At 44.5% G+C, this 19,789-nt stretch overlaps 3 protein-coding genes across 4 annotated transcripts; 1 reads left to right on the top strand and 2 right to left on the bottom strand.

Moving 5' to 3' along the window:
• The first annotated feature begins 9,277 nt into the window (after positions 1–9,277).
• On the top strand, positions 9,278–12,275 carry LOC123166414 (uncharacterized). Of its 2 annotated transcripts, XR_006483503.1 has the most exons (7): positions 9,278–9,549; positions 9,618–9,837; positions 10,128–11,195; positions 11,285–11,330; positions 11,405–11,658; positions 11,747–11,822; positions 11,920–12,275. XR_006483503.1 is itself a non-coding variant. In XM_044584221.1 (6 exons), the coding sequence occupies exons 4-6, from the start codon at positions 11,408–11,410 to the stop codon at positions 12,022–12,024; spliced, it is 432 nt and encodes a 143-aa protein (XP_044440156.1). In that variant the 5' UTR covers positions 9,279–9,549; positions 9,618–11,195; positions 11,285–11,330; positions 11,405–11,407; the 3' UTR covers positions 12,025–12,275. The 2 variants fall into 2 exon arrangements, 1 of the variants encoding a protein (XP_044440156.1); XM_044584221.1 differs by having other exon boundaries at positions 9,279–9,549; positions 9,618–11,195.
• Positions 12,276–13,755: 1,480 nt separating this feature from the next.
• On the bottom strand, positions 13,756–15,726 carry LOC123170688 (LIMR family protein Os06g0128200-like). The gene is made up of 6 exons (XM_044588492.1): positions 15,709–15,726; positions 14,659–14,774; positions 14,513–14,578; positions 14,090–14,200; positions 13,886–13,952; positions 13,756–13,803 (listed from the first exon to the last, which is right to left on the bottom strand). Exons 1-6 carry the CDS (start codon positions 15,724–15,726, stop codon positions 13,756–13,758), a joined length of 426 nt encoding a protein of 141 aa, XP_044444427.1.
• LOC123164151 (pentatricopeptide repeat-containing protein At1g60770) lies at positions 15,629–19,735 on the bottom strand. Its single transcript, XM_044581572.1, has 2 exons — positions 19,454–19,735; positions 15,629–17,286 (listed from the first exon to the last, which is right to left on the bottom strand). The coding sequence occupies exons 1-2, from the start codon at positions 19,673–19,675 to the stop codon at positions 15,895–15,897; spliced, it is 1,614 nt and encodes a 537-aa protein (XP_044437507.1). The 5' UTR covers positions 19,676–19,735; the 3' UTR covers positions 15,629–15,894.
• Between the last annotated feature and the right edge of the window lie 54 nt (positions 19,736–19,789).

Raw genomic sequence — 19,789 nt, 5'->3', positions numbered from 1 at the left:
ATGCCAATTGCTATTTACCCTTCATAAGGACCCTCTTCATCGAATCCGATCCGACTAAAGTGGGAGAGACAGACACCCGCTAGCCACCTTATGCATCAAGTGCATGTCAGTCGGTGGAACCTGTCTCACGTAAGAGTACATGTAAGGTCGGCCCGGGCCGCTTCATCCCACAATGCCGCCGAATCAAGATAATACTAGTAACGGCAAGCAAATTGAACAAATCATCGCCCACAACTACTTTGTGTTCTACTCGTGCATAGAATCTACGCATAAACCTAGCTCATGATGCCACTGTTGGGTAACGTAGCAATAATTCAAAATTTTCCTACGTGTCACCAAGATCAATCTAGGAGATGCTAGCAACGAGAGAGAGGGAGTGCATCTTCATACCCTTGAAGATCGCTAAGCGGAAGCGTTACAAGAACACGGTTGATGGAGTCGTACTCGCAGCGATTCAAATCGCGGAAGATCCGATCTAGCGCCGAACGGATGGCGCCTCCGCGTTCAACACACGTACAGCCCGGGGACGTCTCCTCCTTCTTGATCCAGCAAGGGGAGAGGAGAAGTTGAGGGAGAACTCCAGCAGCACAACGGCGTGGTGGCAATGGAGCTCGTGGTTCTCCGGCAGGGCTTCGCCAAGCACTACGGAGGAGGAGGAGGAGGTGTATGAGGAGGGAGGGCTGCGCCAGGGAAGAGGTGCGGCTGCCCTCCCACCCCTCCACTATATATAGGGGCAAGGGGAGAGGGGGAGGCGCCTTCCCCTAGGGGGCGGCGGCCAAGAAGATTGGATCTCCCTAGGGAAAATCCTAGGGAGACTTGCCCCCCAAGCCAAGCAGGTGGAGGCTTGCCTCCCAAGCCAGGTGGAGGCGCCCCACCTCCCCAAGTAACGTGGGAAAGGGTGTGAGGGGCGCACCACCCCTTAGTGGGCTGGTTTGCCCCTTCCCCTTTGGCCCATGAGGCCCTCCAACACTTGCCGGGGCTCCCGAAACACCTTTCAGTCATGCTGGCCATAGCCTGGTACCCCCGGAACACTTCCGGACTCCAATACCCTTCGTCCAATATATCGATCTTCACCGCCGGACCATTCCGGAACTCCTCGTGATGTCCGGATCTCATCCGGGACTCCGAACAACCTTCGGTAACCACATACTATTTCCCATAACAACTCTAGCGTCACCGAACCTTAAGTGTGTAGACCCTACGGGTTCGGGAACCATGCAGACATGACCGAGACACCTCTCCGGCCAATAACCAATAGCGGGATCTGGATACCCATATTGGCTCCCACATGTTCCACGATGATCTCATCGGATGAACCACGATGTCGGGGATTCAATCAATCCCGTATACAATTCCCTTTGTCAATCGGTATGTTACTTGCCCGAGATTCGATCTCCGGTATCCCAATACCACGTTCAATCTCGTTACCGGCAAGTCACTTTACTCGTTCCGTAATGCATGATCCCGTGACTAACTACTTAGTCACATTGAGCTCATTATGATGATGCATTACCGAGTGGGCCCAGAGATACCTCTCCGTCATACGGAGTGACAAATCCTAGTCTCGATTCGTACCAACCCAACAGACACTTTCGGAGATACCTGTAGTGTACCTTTATAGCCACCCAGTTACGTTGTGACGTTTGGTACACCCAAAGCATTCCTACGGTATCCGGGAGTTGCACAATCTCATGGTCTAAGGAAATGATACTTGACATTAGAAAAGCTCTTAGCAAACGAACTACACGATCTTGTGCTATGCTTAGGATTGGGTCTTGTCCATCACATCATCCTCCTAATGATGTGATCCCGTTATCAATGACATCCAATGTCCATGGTCAGGAAACCATAACCATCTATTGATCAACGAGCTAGTCAACTAGAGGCTTACTAGGGACATGTTGTGGTCTATGTATTCACACATGTAATACGGTTTCTAGTTAATACAATTATAGCATGAACAATAGACAATTATCATGAACAAGGAAATATAATAATAACCATTTTATTATTGCCTCTAGGGCATATTTCCAACACCTCCTTCTCCTCCTCGTCAGCAAGGGCGGAAGAGACCCGCCGCCACTCCGGCTGCTCCGGCGCGTCGTAGTCCTTCTCCTCCGCCTCGTAAGCAAGGAAAGAAGACAGCCGCAGCCGCTCCTTCTGCTCTGCCGGCGTCTAGCAGTACAGCCAGAGGCGGGAGGCAATACAGATTCGGTCCTTCTCTGAAGACTCCAGGAAGTTACCATACGAGAGGACTGAGGAGGAAACCACGAAGATCGTGCGAGCCGAAGTGACGAACTTATTTGAAGGGGTGAAAGCAAATAAACATCGACCTCCGGAGGAGAAGGTAGATCCGGTGAAAGCGAAGCGCACTCTGGCTGCCCTGACAAAACCACCAAAGTCTCCGCCGAGAGGCAACTATGAGCGCATTATTGCAAAGACATTTGCCGAAGCGGAGCGGTCGGGAAGTACTGTCAGTGATCAAAGGTTAAAAGAACGACGAGCTGGGAAAAAAATTGCCCAGCTCGGCGAACAAGCGAACCAATCGTGCCCCCCGCTCATGGTGTCTAGCGACATCGTCGCTAATGATCCGAGGATGGTGCCCGGTTATAGCAATCTTGGAGATTACCTGCCCGACGATGTACATTATGATATCTTGGAGGTGGACGAACACAAATACCATTACGGGAAGCCTCTCGTCAAAGATGAAAGATCTCTAACAATGATGATGCGAAGATTACATGATTGGTACATGAAAACCTGTAGAGAGTCTGGGGGGAGGGATACTTTGACGCTGAGAGTTAAACCGGAGCATGACCTCGTTGGAATTGAACTGTTGAATGTTCCATTTGAGGAGTTCTTCCAGTTTTTCAATCAAAAGGCCCTCGATAAATCAACGATCACTTGCTACTGTCTGTAAGTAGTACTACTTCTGTCATTAAGTCTCTCTATATAGGTCAGCTCTTTCATTGCATGTATTTATAATTATCCTCACTATATTATGCAGATTGAAGATCGCCGAATTGAAGAAAAGACAAATCGGTGATATTGGGTTCATTAACACAAATCTCATAGATGCAACTGAGGTTAAATACCATGCCGAAAATACCGAGGCCAACTTGCTACGATCGTTGGTAATAAATGAAAACAAAGATATAATACTCTTTCCTTACAACTTCAAGTGAGTGTTACTGTCTTGTGCATATTCGGTTTCCCTTATTAGTCCAGGTTATAGTAATGTAATTGATGACTTATAGTAATGTAATATTCACAATTTTATTTTATTACCATCATTTGTGTTGAGTTTCATTTATTCATATATATATATATATATATATATATATATATATATATATATATATATATATATATGTATTGACCCCCTTCTTCAAATTAGATGTTTCGGAAGCGGGATGAACTCCTAGCACTAGATCGTATGCGAGCAATTCAAGAGGAATTGGCGGCGTTCTTCCTTGACCACGTGATCGCTGAAGACGGAGAATACCATGTGGACCTTGACTTCGTATATAATTAGGAGATTATATTGTAAGAGATAATTATTGTATATATGTAGCCAGTAGTGTCAGATAGATACACGAGAACTTGTTGTTCGACCAATCTCTCGGAGAAGGAGAGGTGGTCGATATCACTTCTCTCTGTATGCATATGTTCATGACGATCTTCTGTTTCCTTCATTTTCTTACTAGCTAGCGTGTCTAGTCCTCTCTATACGCATATAGTACATAGCGTCGACCAAGCACGAAGATAAGAGAGGACACTTCTCTCTATTAATTAGCTAGCTAACACAATATATGAAACACCTAAATTAACCCCCCAAAACCCCCAACCCCCCCCCCCTTCAAAAAAAAACAAAAACCCCAGCCCCTGAAATGCTGACGCGTGGATGCCTATTGGTCCCGGTTAGTGCCACCAACCAGGACCAAAGGCCCTCCTGCCTGGGCCCGCCGCACCGGCCACATGGAGGCCCATCTGTCCCGGTTCGTGTAAGAACCGGGACTAAAGGGTTAGGGCATTAGTAACGACCCTTTAGTCCCGGTTCAAAAACCGGGACAAAAGGCCCTTACCAACCGGGACAATAGGCCCTTTTTCTACTAGTGCGAGGCGCTCACCCGGCCGATTGATGGATTGCAGTGAGAACGGGAAGGAAATCCTGGGCAATTTGTGGAGGTTCTTGATCTGCGTCGCCGGGAAGGGAAGCCCATTGGACAAGGCTGCCCGTGACGACGCTGGAGCGGGTGAAGCGCCGCCAGCACACGCGCTTGAGGACGTCGGTACGTTTCCAAGGGGAATGGGGAGCGGTTCTTTGGTTATGTCCTCATCGCCTCGTTGGTAAGAAGGGTGAGAGGGCGAGGGGCTATGGCGATGAGATTCGGAGTTAGGGCGGCGGCCGTCTTCATCTCGGAGAAAGGAAGTGGAAGGGGAGGCGGTTGTTAGGTTAACGCGAGGGGCCGGGAAGGTGAAGCGCTGGGATCACGTCCACATGCGTGCCAATTCTTTCCTTTTTCCTTTTAAATTAAGAAGGTAAAATGCGCCATTATCTTTATCTTTATCTTTAATTTAAGAAGGAGGCTCTCATAGTTCTTCATAAGTCAGCCTTCTATATCTTGATCGTCTGCCTTCTAAGTCAGCCTTCTATATCCTGATAGTAAAAAAATGAACTGTTTCTGTATTTTTTTAGAAAACTCCCTATCGTTTCTATTAACGGAAACACCAACGCCCACACGTGTGGCAATAATGCAACTCGCCCACACACCCGGATCACCGTCCAGTTAAGTTTGCACGAATCTTGACACACCGAGGCAGTTTTCACATGCCACGTAGGACAAGGCCGGTGTGTGGGCGTTGGAGGTCGCCCACACGCCCCACAGCACGCGTTTGCCAGCTGGGCTGTGTGGGCGAACTAGTTTCTGCCCACACAACCACCACCTAGTCCACGCATGTGTGGGCGAACTGCTTTTCGCCCACACGACAGTCGTACGTTGTTGGATGGCAACTGCAGTTGCGCATACATGGCAACTAGGTAAACACACATGGCAACTATGATTCGTTTGCTAGACGGCAACCGCAGTTGCATGTACGTGGCAATCAGATAAACATACATGACAACTGTGATTAACCACACGTGGCAACTAGGTAAACACACATGGCAACTATTGTTTGAGCATATGTGGCAAGTAGTTAATCACACACGACAACTATGCTTTGATTACACGCGACAACTACCATAAATTAGACATGGCAACTATAGTTAACCAAAACAGAGAGAGTTGCCATGCTTTTACAATCATATTTGTCATCCCGGATAACTACATCTGCCATCCCGAATTGCAACTAAATCGTCATCCCGCAGGAACCTAATGTAGCTGCGCCGGGACGTGTGGGCATATTTGCTTTGTGCCACATGCGCGGGGTGGGGATGAGTAGTACTTGTTGGGCATGTGGCACGAAGTAGCTGCACCCACACGTGTGGGCAATTCTACTGTTCGCCCACACACAGCCCGTGTGGGCTGCCCCAATGCCTATTATGCCACACGTGTGGTGGATATCGACGTCCTTTTATTAACTAATCCGCAGTTCAATTATAAGTGACAAATGCTTTTAAAAAATCCTATCTTTTAAACTGCAACTCCAATTTTAAATTATCATATATGAAATTTGATTAGAAAAATGCGTAGAATTATGATGTTATTTTACCTATTTAACATTTTTAAATTCTATTTATGGTGTAGTTTAATAAATAGCAATGTGTACAATCTGAATATGATGTTATTTTACCTATTTAATATTTTTAAAATTTTATTTATGGTGTAATTTTAATCAATAGCGCACAATTCATTTTTTTCTGTACTGAGGCCGATCCGTATTGCAAATGAACACCTCATCAAAATTGGATTGAAGACAAAAGAAATCATCAATAACCACACATGCATGCCTCGATAAAACATCGCATGAAAAAAAGAAAGTTGATGTGCATCATGTGCTGAGAGAGAGAGAGAGAGGCAACATAGATGGGATGCCATGTTCAAATAAAGGACATGGATCTATTGGGGTCTTGAGTCATGATTATTGGATGAGGGGCTTCTCGTATTATTTTCCGGTTGCAACGCACGGGCTCTTTTGCTTATTATTAAAGGACGAAGGTTTTCATGGTTCTCCATACTTCACTCCCTTTATATCCGTTAATTCTATGTTAACTATGAGGATTGACGGTTGAGATTTAAAAAGACATCTTTTTTCTGTCCTCTCTCTTCTCGTATATTAGAAAAAGGCAGCCTTCCTTTATCCGTCCTCTTTTGTCAAGCCATGATCCAATTGGTTTTTTACATAAAACGGAATGCTGCCTATCATGTTCTTCACTTGTAGGCAATCCGCACTGGCAAATTCCTAACTCCTCAGTCAGAACAAATTCCTCAGAGAACAGAAGAACTGCGTCTCTGTCACTGAAGAAATTGACTGAACTGTATGAGATTTCCAATAGCTTCACTCGAAAGGATTGGGTAGGTGTAGGATTTGAGATGAGCATCACTTAAAAAGTGTTTCCTTAGTTTTACCTCGGCCCCCTTTAACAGTACGGTGTTTCCTATGACTCAAGAAAGAGAAAATGAAACTACGAAAACAAAAGTCTTAACGCTTCATAATCCTAGCATCAATATCGAAGTCTTCAAGGTCACACAAATTTCCTTATTTTCAAAGTCTTCAAGAAAATCAAAGTCTTCAGCTGAAGACATTCATTTTTAGGGGTCGACTTTCATCGTAAATATCAAACTCCTCATAGACTTATAGAACCTGTGTACACTCACAAACACATTAGTCCCTTAACCTATGAGTCTTCAATACACCAAAATCACTAAGGGGCACTAGATGCATTTACAAAAATAATATCACAGATAAGAACAGAGGCAACAAATGTGTACATTACAAAGGAAATTGTATTCTTCTACTTTAACATCCTGTCAGCGGGTGTTTCCATCTTCCAAGATTTTCGTTGCCACAAATTTACACCGATGAAAACTCCCCAACTCTTCCAGAAAGCGGTTTGAAGATCATATACATCGCTAACCAAACTATCACTCATGAACAAATATGATGTTGAATTCGTCAGGCTTTCCTTACAGAGCAACCCGAAAATTAATTTGAGAGCTGGAACCTTCCTGTCGGTTTCCCATTTCGCCATTCTTGGACAAAGATAATGTGATTAAAATAAGCTCGGCTTTTACAGAATTCGTCCGAGAATTGGTTGAGTGTTTCAAAAAAGGACTTACAAAAAGTGCATAGTAGAATAAAGTGAGTATGGCAGAGCAACAAAGCCGTACCGGAAAGAACATTGTACCTGCAGTTTCCTAAAAATAACATTTTGGACTTTCTGAATCATTCAAAGAGATGAGTTGCCTTTTTTTACGAAGATACTACATGGCTTGTGAATCATGTCACCCAACATCATACTACATTGACAGTTGAACTTAAGGCTCTGTCTGTGCTACTAATAACTTCTCTCTATACCTTCAGAACAATTATATTTGCTAGCTTTGTCATTAGTGGAAACAATGTGTCCTTGCTTTTCCCACTACATGAGTTGTTAAGAAAAAAACAAGAAGAAATAACTTTGCCTCCCATTGAAAAGGAGCTAATATTTTAGCGGTAATTGATTGTTATCCACAATGTATACAAGTAATTGGCATTTTTCCCTGTGGTGATCAACAGAAAATTATGCGCACCTACGGAAGATAGTCTAAATGCACTTCTAATTCTATAGGAAGTTTAATTACATATTTGACTTGCAAACATACATTTTGAGTCGCTTCAGGATTATTGCTCACATCAATGGCGTGTGATGAGTTCCTTCATGCTTTTCTTGCATTCTGGTCATGCTAGTTAACTCCACTTGAGCAAAATACCATTCAGCAGCATCATACTTTCGTAGCTGCTCTATCTCTATATATCTCTATGTGCTTCTAGACCATGTATGGTGTGTATTTGTGCTCCTTTAGTTGGTCCTCATGTCATGAGAGGTTGGGCTAGACAGACTTTTGGTGTGTGTTCTCACTAGTGAGGTGAGATCTTAGAGGAAACTGAAGGGATGTGTGAATAGCTGTTCAGATTACCTACGTGTACTACGCACTCTAGAACATCTCGACTTAAAAATGTGATGTTACTAACATCTTGTTAATCAACTGCTGGCATTCAAGAAGCTCAAGAAAGGCGTCAAGAGGAAAACTCTGAAAACCATGGTCGTCCTTATCACCTGGAGCATTTGGAGAGAGAGAGAGATGGCAGGGCTTTCTGCAACATTTTCACCCACATTCTGACAGTTATTGAGCAGATCAGAGAAGGCGCTGAAGACCTCTGCCTTTGTACTCAGAGCATGTAGCTGTCTTAGGATCGCTGCAGCTTGGCATTACTTTCTTGGTCGTGACTCATGAATGGTCTTGTACTCCTATTCCTCATCTAAGTAACACATGCAGATTTGTTATATGGTTCGAGGGGGAAAACTGCACCATTACAAATATGACCTAGCATCCCTCCAGCGCATGTTTTAGAATGTGTAGAGCAAAGCCGTGATTTCAGGGCTTTTTGAATTTTGCAGGGATGTCATGATTTTAGTTCTCTAAATGCAGCATTCATTGTCCAGTAGGACCTCCTATATATTTTCACAACACGAACAATAGTGTTTGCCTGATTATGTATTTACAGATTAGGAATCATAGATACAGTTTTGGTCAACTAGAAAAGAAATCTCGCTCGCTTGTGATTATGACATGTATTAACTTGTGTTGGCTATTTTACTGCCATGCAAGAGTTACTGCATTAAGCTTAGCATTGACCTGATACGGTCCAGATTGTATCCAATGAAAAGTGGCTTGCTTTGGATTTCGAGGCTTATGAATCAACACTCTATTTAGTTACAATTCTTTTTTTTTGGGTGAATTTAGTTACGATTCTTATATCCTTTGCTTGGGATTATCCCAGGTACACAAGCCTGGCCAACAGCCTTGGCAGTTTATGTTTTCTTCTTTCATTTTCTTGACAAGAGTTTTCTTTTCTACTCATTATTTCACACATTGTGTTGTCAAGACAGAAAAGTTTCTGAAGTAGTTAGTGATCAGAGACGCGATCAGCACGGGACAGGGCATTTTGGTGCCCAGGCTCAGCTACACCCTAAATCCAGATCGTCCGCTGAGCCATTGGGATGCGAGAAAGTCCAGCTGGTGCAGCAGTTTAGGCCCGTGGAAAAGGAAGATACGGTAGCGAATACGCGGTGCACAGTGTCGTATGTGGGCCTTTTCGGTATGGGCGTCCGTCGTCGCGCGTGGGTCCGCGGACGGCTCCGTCACTGGGATGGGCTGTGCCATGGCACAGGTCGTTAGTCGAGGGAGCGTGGAAATCCAGAGCCGTCATCCCGCCGGCTTGGGCCCGTCATTGCAGGGTTGCTCTTGGATCTCGAGGGAACGAGGGCGGCGTCGAGGACGGCCGGCGGCGTGGCAGGATGGAGGAGAAGGGCTTGGAGTTCGTGCTCGATCTGGTGGTCAGGTAAGCTCTTTTTTTCTGCCGCCCCTCTATTGATTCACAGACCTTTTCTTGAACTCCGGCGCCCGCAGGATCCCAATTCGGGAAGAGTTCGCCGATAACCTTGAGCACCCGGATCCGGTGCCGCTAAGGCTGCTGCCCGGGGGGAGGCTGGCGCTCTTGGCCCGTATGATTCAAATGGTGAATTTGGTTGCGCCCTGAGGCGCGGCGGAAAAGAGCCGCGTCGCCAACAAAGTCAGCTCAATCTATCGGAAAGGTTAATCGGGAGGCACCTGGATGATGGACGAAAAGGTGAGCCGTCATGTCCCCGTGGTCTGATTGTATATTGAATTTGAGCGCATTTGTCGACAGATAGTTAAGTTCAAGGGAGCAGGTATTTGGTTTTGACGTGTTTCAGGTAGTTAGATGTCGTAAGGTGTTTAGAATTTCAGATAAGAGAAACGTTGCGTTGAACCAGGCTGCATATCAGGACTGTCGATTAAATGTTTTGAGAAACCAGTTCATAATTTCCAGGGAAAATGCTACTGTCTGCAGCACACCAGTTTTGTGTTAATTGACTGGACGAAGCATTATTGCTGTAGGTTAAGACTAGGGAGTGCACCGCCGGACAGAAATTCGTGCGCTTCATGGATGAGCGCACTGGAGCAATCGATACGGAAGTTTGCTGAGGAACCGACGAGGAGTGTGATTAAACCAGAATTAGGAACACGTTCCGATTCGTTGAACGAGGCATACGACTTCTACAGTCTTTATTCACGGGAAGTTAGATTCAGTAAAAAATCCGACTGAACGCAGAAAGAACCAAGTCGATGCAGGAGAGTGTGTGCGGTTGTTCGCTAGGTTCTGTGGTACGAGATACAATGTCGGTTTCTTTTTTGTGCAATTTTGGTTTGAAAAAACAGCATCATGGAGTGAGCTGATGTGCCATCACTTTTTTTGATTTTTTTTCCTGGGAAAGCCTGAGGCAGAGAATAGCTGATCATGCAGGTGCGAGTGCCGAAAGTTTTGAATGAGTTTTTGCTGAGTCCTGAGAATGTTGGGTGGATCACCGCCTACGACAATTTTGACTAGTATGTATGGGCTAGCATAGAACTCTTACTTGCTGGTAGCTCCCAGAAGCCGAGTTATTGTTTGTTGTTATTACAGATCAAAACAGAGCAGCCGGATTTTGAACCCTTACTTGCCAATCAGCCGGATTTTTCGTATAGGTTTTTTGTGAAAAACTGTTTTACCTGAAGAATATTTCAATTAGTTAGCTGAACTAGGGTAAATTGTTCGTAAATCAGTACCTGCATAGATATTGCATTAGTAGGGAGAACTACTGTACTGAATTAGCACGTTTGCAAATTTTCACGCTATGCCTCGGCAGTGCACCACCAGACAGGGCACCATGTGCTTCTAGGATGCTTAAACTGTTTTTTGGTTGATCATTGCAAAAATTAAATGTTGTTATCCTGCAAGAAATGGTTCAAGCACTTCCATCCACTGCTGGCAGTGGCATCCGGACAGGACTTGATGGATGAGCTCACTCCTGGGGGTGAGTTAACACTGAATTTGTGTGCATTCAACGGATGCCCAGTGAGAAAGAGAAGAAAATGTACCGCGGATGGCTTGACAGATGGAGAGAGATTTTTTATCCTGTTTTTGTGGTATGTATGACTCGCTTGATGATTCCTTCTGTTGTGTGTTGTCTCCACTGCATATGAACCTGAGTCTGATGTGTTTGGATTGAATGCAGGATGAGCTTTGTAAGGAAGACGACGAAATAGACTGGGATTAAACCAGTAAGTGAAGAAGTAATGAACTGCATGCTTCGTTCAGTCTGGTTTCTAACCGAATTTTTCAAACCGATTTTCAGTTCATGTTCCCTGTGATGTTCATGGATTGCTGGTCCTTGTACATTCTCGACACTGAGAAGAAGATTGTAATGGTGCTTGATCCAACAGAGACAGATCCATCAGATGAGATGAAGAGGAAGCATGAGGCGCTGGCAAGGAAGTTCCAGCGTAGGTTTTACAACCTTTTTAATGACAAGTTTGGAGCAGGCTTGGTCGAGACGACTGGATGGTCATTTGTGTACTCGTTGGTTGCACAACACGAGCCATGCACCAGGTTAGTGATCCTACATTGAGCATACATAGATGAAGGCTAAATCCAGTTGGCTGCAGCAACCCTAAAAACCCATGTACTCTGCACGCAGGGAAGACGGTGTGGTGTATGTCGTGCACTACATACTGGAGTTCACTGGCCTTTACCTGAGATCGAATATGAACCAGGTATCAAACTGGGAAAAACTTTTAGTTGTGTACAGAGTCTAAATATGCCCCATTGACTATGCATTGAGCAGTTTTCTGCATTTTTTGTTTCTCACAGGAGCAGATCGAGCACCTCCGCAAGAAGATTGCATGTGAGATAGTGACGATGAAGGGGAATAAGGGATGCATCCCAGAGTTCCTGTACGAGGAGATCCTTGACTAAAGTAATGAAGTATTCGTTCACTCTACGTGCAGCCCGGCAAGATCTTTTGGTTGAATTGTCCCGATTTAGTTGCTGGGGCATTTTGCAGCACAAACACCTGCCACCTTGTAGATGAAAAACTATGGACATGTACTGCATTTTTAGATGGATTCTTAAGCAGTTTAAGTAAATGTAAGCGCTGATATGATATGTGGATGTATGTTCATCTCTCAGAATGTGCAATGCTATTGGTACTAGTGGTTATTTGATCCCGTGATTTACATACCAGAATTGAGTAGCTGTGTCGGAAGCAGACATAATCCATGTATGACTTTGACACTGAAAATCTGTTTGGATGACAGATATGGCTGTCTTTCATTGCAGCAAATGCGGTTAAGGCGTACTAGAGCAGCATGAATCTTGTATTATATCTGGATTGTCGATTTATTTTTTGTTTTTTAGTGTTTTCAGCCTGTAGTTTCATATATATATATAGCAAATCTGGGACAGGTTTATGCCTGAATTTGGAAAGTGTAAATCACTAAGGGGAGTGGTTTTGGAACAAGATTTTGATGACAACTAGTACCTTTTGATGCCAAGTGTGACACCGTACGATGCAGTTAGAGGACCGCTAAGGAATTTACTATAGATCCGTTGCATGAATGCTGAACCTAGCTGAATATGATCAAAGCAACGTGCAGACATTCAAGACGGACAGAACTTCTGTTTGGAGATACATGAGACATCATACAGAAGGATGATGTACTTGTAGAATCGACGCCCGACTAGTCTCTGGTCCCGCCGCAACGTTCGTCTCGAGCTCGTCACCACAAATGGACAAGAGATGAGAGGGAGGAGGAAGTCAGCTAGAACGGACATGGCGGCGGGACTAGAAAGGGAATGGAGCGGTGGCGATGGGCAAAATCTGTTCTAGGGTTGCCCCACCAACCCTGCTGGGTTTACAATAATGATGGTCTGGAAGGGTGTCCGTTAACGATTTCCGTCGACGGAGACGGCTCAGCCCGCGGCACAGGAGAATGGCTGGTCCGTGCGTTCACTAGGCTGGTCCGCATCTACGGTACGCTCTGCCATCGCATTCAATGCTGCTCAGAGCTTGCCTGTTTTTCTCAACGTACGATGGAAATACCGGCAGAAAATACCACGCCTGGCACAGATCTACATGCAAACCAACGTTGCTGATTTCGGGAGCATCTGAGCCCAAGCTCAGAAACGAATTTTCGATCAGCACGTGCAAAGTTCTCAATTGAAAAGCAAAGTGCAATTTCCAGAAAGACATACAAACAACAATAGAAAGATCAAGACAAGCCATCCTTGATACAATCTACAAGTGTGCGTGGTAGTCACAGAATGCTACATACAAAAGAAAATAACTGAACTAATTTGAGTCAGAACCGCAAAGGAACAACAAAGGAGCACACAGAACACCTCTCACAGACCCATCAACTTGAAGAATAACATCAGCCGATTGATGATCATCAAATAATAATACAGAAAAGAACAGGCGACAAATGTGTACTTAATTACAAAGGAAACTGGGTTCTCCTACTTTAACGTCCGTGCCCGTGGTTGTTTTCATCTTCCATGACGTTGTCGCTAATTTACACTGATGAAAACTCTCCAGCTCTTCCATAAAGTGGTTTGCAAGATCATATACATCGCTAACCAAACTATCACTCAAGAACAAATATGATATTGAGTTCGTCAGGCTTTGCTTACAGAGCAAACAGAAAATTAGTTTGAGAGCTGGAACCTTCCTGTCGGTTTCCTCTTTCGACACCACTGGACAAAGATTGTGATGATCAAAATAAGCTCAACTTTTACAGAATTTGGTGAGCTAAGTACTTCCGAGGAAGTGACTTACAAAAAGTGCATAGTAGAAGAGTGTGAGGATGGGAAGAGCAAAAAATCCATACTGAAAAACATTGTACCTGAATATTCAGATGTTCAATAGCAGTATGTATACATAACTCTGAGATTCTAGTGTCTACAACGATATAGATTGAGCTATTGAATCATCAACTGCAGGTTGATAGTTCTACGGACTTCATGCTAGTTCAAGACTTACTTGTAAAGATACTTAATTCCGCAAAGAGACTGCAGCGTGTGGCCAAAGATCTCCTGAGCTGCAGTTGCTTGTGCGTAGTGCGCAAAAGCTGTCGTGCTTAACTGAATCACATTGCATAATACACAAGCGTGGAAATTCAATAGAGAGGACTTCTTAAAAAATAATCAATTCACATTCAATTCATGCAGAGGCCATTATTCATCTAATGTAAAAAAAAAAACATAGGCCCTCACCAAATCCTTCAGGGTGTGCACTTCCAAGTGTTGCACTATTACTTGACTAATAACAGAAACTCCAGTCCTAATTCTTTAGATCTGTCACATGTCTCCACTACCTTAATTCTTGTAAAGTTACAGCCTTCAAACATGTCATGGGAACTTACAATAAGACATGGACTTCTAAAAGAAGACCTTGGCAACATACCTGATGGAGCAGAGTAGGATCAGTCCTACATTAAACAGGAAAGAATTCATCAACACTCCTTCCCATCTGAAACAAGTTAAATGGTTGTTAGTAATGCCAGAAAAGGACACTGCAAAGAAAAGAGTGTCATGGAACGAGTCAAGTACTGCATTGGGTAAATGCTGATGAAAACTAATTTCAGGCAAAGCAGCATTTCCCCAGAAATCGCCGTGGTGAGGAGATAGAAGCAGGAGAACACAAAAGCAGCAGTCCGAAGCAGCGACTAAAGGCTAGATCATGGTTTTCACTCTGAAAATCAAGTCTGAGCGTGTTGATCATTTCTGTGGCCATTCCCTGCTCAACGAGAAAAAGTGTGTTCTTATAAGCTATTTTCACTTTACATTCGTCCACTTGTAATCTCCGTGACAAGGTATACAGCTTCTATTTATTTTTGCATTAAACACCAAATGATGCTCGCAATAATCACTCAACAGTGAACAAAATGAATTGTTTATTTATGTTGGTAGTGTTGCTATTTATTCAGAATGCTCGGGCAGTTCCGAAGCTGCAATGTTCGCAATACAATCCTGAAGGATATGAAACCATTCGGGCAACCTTCCTTAACTAAAATATGTGCTGCGCCATTAACCAAACGCCGCACCCACTGAACCCTAAATACCTAATGAGTTTTAAGCATCTCCTTCACCTCTTCAACGAGCAGCCCTATCGTAGATAATCGCTCAATAGTTAGCAAAGGACTTGACGGATGAGAAACAATGATTTCCACGAGGGGCACAATGATTTCCGGGAAGTGCCAATTTTGCTTTCAAAGTTGTGACGGATCTTCACAATTTTTTACAGTTCAGACGCATTCAGAGTCTCACAGATGCACTTTCGAGTACCCAGTCACAATGTCACATAACCATGTATAATTCAGACTTTCAGAGTAGCAAAGTATTCATTCATCACAGCTCATATCACATATTTAAGGGCATTGCAGTCAGAGACTCGCACACAAATTCAATTTTTGTTTCAAACAAGCAAAGCATGTATAGCTCATTCTTTACCAAAGACAAGGCTGCAACACAACTGAAAAGCAGAGTATTTCAAACAGCCCAACTGAAAAGCAGAGGACAATTGCACAGTACATAAATTCAATTTTTGTTTCAAACAATTGAAGCATTTGTAGTTCATTCGGTTCACTGAGGCCACAGTACCACAGAAAAGCAGAGCATTTCAACAGCAAAAGGACTCCGATGGTGTGCAGAGACCTTGGCGAACCGAAATAAATGTCAGGCTAACATTTGGTGTTACAGGTTTTGCAGAAGAAAACAGGAAAAAAATTGAGAGCATCCTGCTGTCTGTTATTGAGATGGAACAAAGTGGGATTCTAATAAACGTAATCAATCAACACAGATGGAATCGACCAGCTTGTCAGTTTCCTCGCTGAGTTCCACGTTTTCGATCTTCAGACGGTGTCGCATCCCAGGGAACTTCTTCCCAGCCGCCGCGTACGTCCGTACCAGCGGCTCAAACACCACCGTCCCCAGATCTTTCTGCACCTTCTTTAGCACCTCGACAAAACTCTCAGCGCCGTCCACGTCTTTCTTCTTCTCAAAGTAGCCCATCAAGGTCTTGGTCACGTCATGTGGTGGCACCCAAATCCTGCCGCTGCTGTGTCCCTTCTTGATTGCACGGTCGGCGCACCAATGGGCATTCTTCAGATCCCCCACCTTTAGATAGTGGTCCATGAAAATCTCCCACGTCTTCGCGTTAAGCCTTCCTCCGCGCATCTTGGCACGCTTCTTGAGAGCGATGGCCTTGTCAAGCATACCCTCTGTAACATATGCTTTCATCAGAGCATTTGCAACCCGGATGTCGTATTTAGGACGTTTCAGGTCAAGCTCCTCTGTTCCCTTGTCCTCTGTTTCCTTAACATCAGAATCATTATTAGATGCCTCGGTTGAAGCTTCTTCTTCCAACTTAGAAGTTTCAGTTGTCACAGCATCAGTTGCTTTAGTCTTAGGTGGACGGATGTACCGAGCTTCCCACTCTTTGAAGCAGGCCTCAGCAGCAGGCAGATCCTTCAAGTTTGCAAGAACCTGAATCATGTTAAGATAGCTCATGTTTGCCTTCCTAGGATTATTCCTCTTCAGTGACCGCCAAACACGATGAACTTCCACTAAATTTTGTGTTCGCCCATACAGTGTAATGAGGAACTGGTAGGCTTCAAGATCATTGCCAGTGTTGCGCTTCTCTAGCTCCTTAAGAGCGGCTTCTGCCTTCTCAGACTGTCCAGCATCAACGTATATGGAAGCCAGGTTACTGTATGTAGTCCAATCAGGAGCAACACGGCCATCCCTTGTCATCTCTTCAATCACCCTCTCGACCCCTAATATGTCCTGACGAGCTGCAAGTGACCTCATCCAGACATTATAAGTATAGACATCTGGTAGAACATCATCAGCCTTCATGTCCTGGATGATGCTGGGCACCATTTCAGGTTGGTTGACCTTAGTGTATAGTGTCATTAAGCTGTTGTAGGACATGGCAGTGAAAGCAAAGTTGAGCTCCTTCATTTTCTCCATAAGGGACTCAGCCTTCTCAGTCATTAACTCCTTGCAGTAACAGTTGAGAAGAGCGCCATATGTGAGATGTGTTTTAGAAGTTTCTGGGAGGTCCATGAAGTACTTCTCAGCAGCAGCGATGCCTCTCGATTTGGCAACAAGATCCAAGCGGATTGCTTGATCACCGACTGTAGGATTCATGCCTCTTCTAGTCATAACTTCAGTAAGCTGCAGAAATAAACAATAGAAGGGGTTAAGGACCACCACAAGCAGATATGCAACATTCAAAATCATATAATAATCACCAAGTGGGATATACTACTCCCTCCGATCCATATTAATTGATGCCCACTTAGTACAACTTTAGTATGAAGCTGTACTAAGTGAGCGTCAATTAATATGGATCGGAGGGAGTATATGCATTTTCTGTACTGATTCACTTGGCACACCATCATAATAAATCAGGGCATAAATCTCAAAAAGAGAAAACTGTTTTAAGCAAAGTTATTCACAAGAACTTGAGCAGTGAAAAGAAATATAGGTGACTTTACTAGCGCTGCTCCAGGTAAACTAAGAATGAAAACACAATGAACGCCCATCAGTGTAAACTCTTTAATGTTCACATAGTAGTAACATGAATAAGAGGGAGCTAATACTACAACAGCACTTACATACACATTTACAGGCTACTACTAGATTGAGGGGCATTCAGATGAGAGGTTGCCACAGAACTAGAATCTACAACTTGGTAGGCAACTATCTAGCTAGTATGAAGCATTGGGAAAAACCATGAAGCGGAAGTACTACAGTCAGATGTCAAGCAGTCATGGTAGTATTTAAAATGTTATGGCAAGCATCTAACAGACCACAATGGAACACACATAGTATTTTTTTCCATTGAGTGGACAATTACGGACCAGTTCTATAATTTTTGTTATGTTATGTAGCAGTGTAGATTGAGTGGACAATTACAGCTCCAGGTAAACTGGCACAATTTAACAAAACAGAGAATTTCACAGTCCATAATGTCACATATATGGTTTAACCTGAAAGAAAAAAAAAGCAAGCCAAAGAATAGATAAGTCGTTTAAAACCATGCAGCTGAAACATTATCTACACTGTCTCATACCAAAATTCAAACAAATGTAGTGCTGCTAGAAAAGTCAGATGCCCAGTTAGACAGTTATCTAACTGAGAGGGTCCACTCTAGGTGCAAATAATGCAAGGAAAGATGATAGAAAGGTTCACACTGAGTATGGAAAAGCACATTTAAAAGCATTAGATCAGGAAAAGAGATTATTTACAAAGCAAACATGGCGACAAACATCCGAAAAAATTGGTCAAAGTGTGCTCAGTGCCAATAAGTATGGGAACATTTAAAAACATAACAACTAACCTGTGAAAAGATACTAAGCAAACTCTGACAAAGATTACTATGATACTCCCTCCGTAAAGAAATATAAGAGCGTTTAGATCACTAAATGATCTAAACGCTCTTATATTTCTTTACAGAGGGAGTACTAAATATAAATACAAGCACAGCAACTTGCGATGATGTCACCTTGATTATTGACAAACAACAGTCAACAGGTAACAGAGCATATGAGGCCATGCTTATTCAGAATGAGGCATCCAATAGAAGAAGAAAAAAGGAATGTGACAGTGCCAAGACAAAACCATAAGACCAGGAACCTAACTGTGTGAAGAGGAATAGGCAGAGAGAAGCTAAAGGTAATTCATAAAACCGGAGACGAAGCGTCATCAATGCAGTGAAGCATGCAGATGAACAGGTCAGCTGTAACACCCGAAATGACAGGCTTTCAGCAGAAATGGAGTCAATCTATGGACAATCGACTATCTGAACCAACCAAAGTGTGCGAGCCAACAGTTGCCGTATCCCAGCAGCCTTCACCGCATTCACCAAACCAGAACAGGGCATGACTTGAACAGACCTGTCCTGTTAGCATACACAACACTGGACAGAGGGGAAGCATAAATGGAGGACACCTAGAGGGGCATTTCTTTTCGTTTCAATGTTTCAGACACTTATCATTGTTTCACTCGGCAATTCGACAGCGTCAATACCCCCACAACGATCTCGATATCCAGAGAGCAAACAAACAACACAGATAACAATCAAATTAAGCATTGCGGTGGACGAAAGAACCGACGATTTTGAGGCCTGCGAAGCAAATTTGCAACACAAATCTCGATCTTTGGATGACAGGTAACCCATGGCACACTGCCACACCAGTAAGCAGCACCTCACATCGTCTATTCCCCGCCGTGACCATACTACCGCCGTCAGATCTAGTCTACTGCGACAGCGGAGGGCATCACGGAGCAGAGCACGAATCGAGACTACGGACGAGATCAGGAGGGGAGGGGGGCGGACCTTGAGGGCGGGGCGGTAGAGCTCCTGGCGCCGGAGGCGGCGGACGCAGACGGCGACCTCCCACTTGAAGGCGCGCTTGCGGCTGCCGAGGAAGCCGTCCACCTCCTCGCGCACCGCCTGCGGCGTCGACCCCCGCCGGAACAGCCGCCGGTAGAGCGCCTCCTCCACGTACTTCTTCGGCGACCTCCGCGCCAGGTCCTTCGCCCTCGTCGCCGTCGCCATCGCCGCCGCCGCCTCTCCTCGCCGCTCGCCGGGGGTTTTGAGGGTTTTGGCGGCGCCAGGCGGCCCTCCCCTCCCACCACTAGCCACCACTCCGGGCTCGTTGGGCCTGGGCTT

This window comes from Triticum aestivum, chromosome 7D (assembly GCF_018294505.1).
Source record: "Triticum aestivum cultivar Chinese Spring chromosome 7D, IWGSC CS RefSeq v2.1, whole genome shotgun sequence".
Classification (NCBI taxonomy): domain Eukaryota; kingdom Viridiplantae; phylum Streptophyta; class Magnoliopsida; order Poales; family Poaceae; genus Triticum; species Triticum aestivum.
Note: the sequence above shows the minus strand (reverse complement) of the source record. Positions and strands in the feature narration are given on the sequence as shown.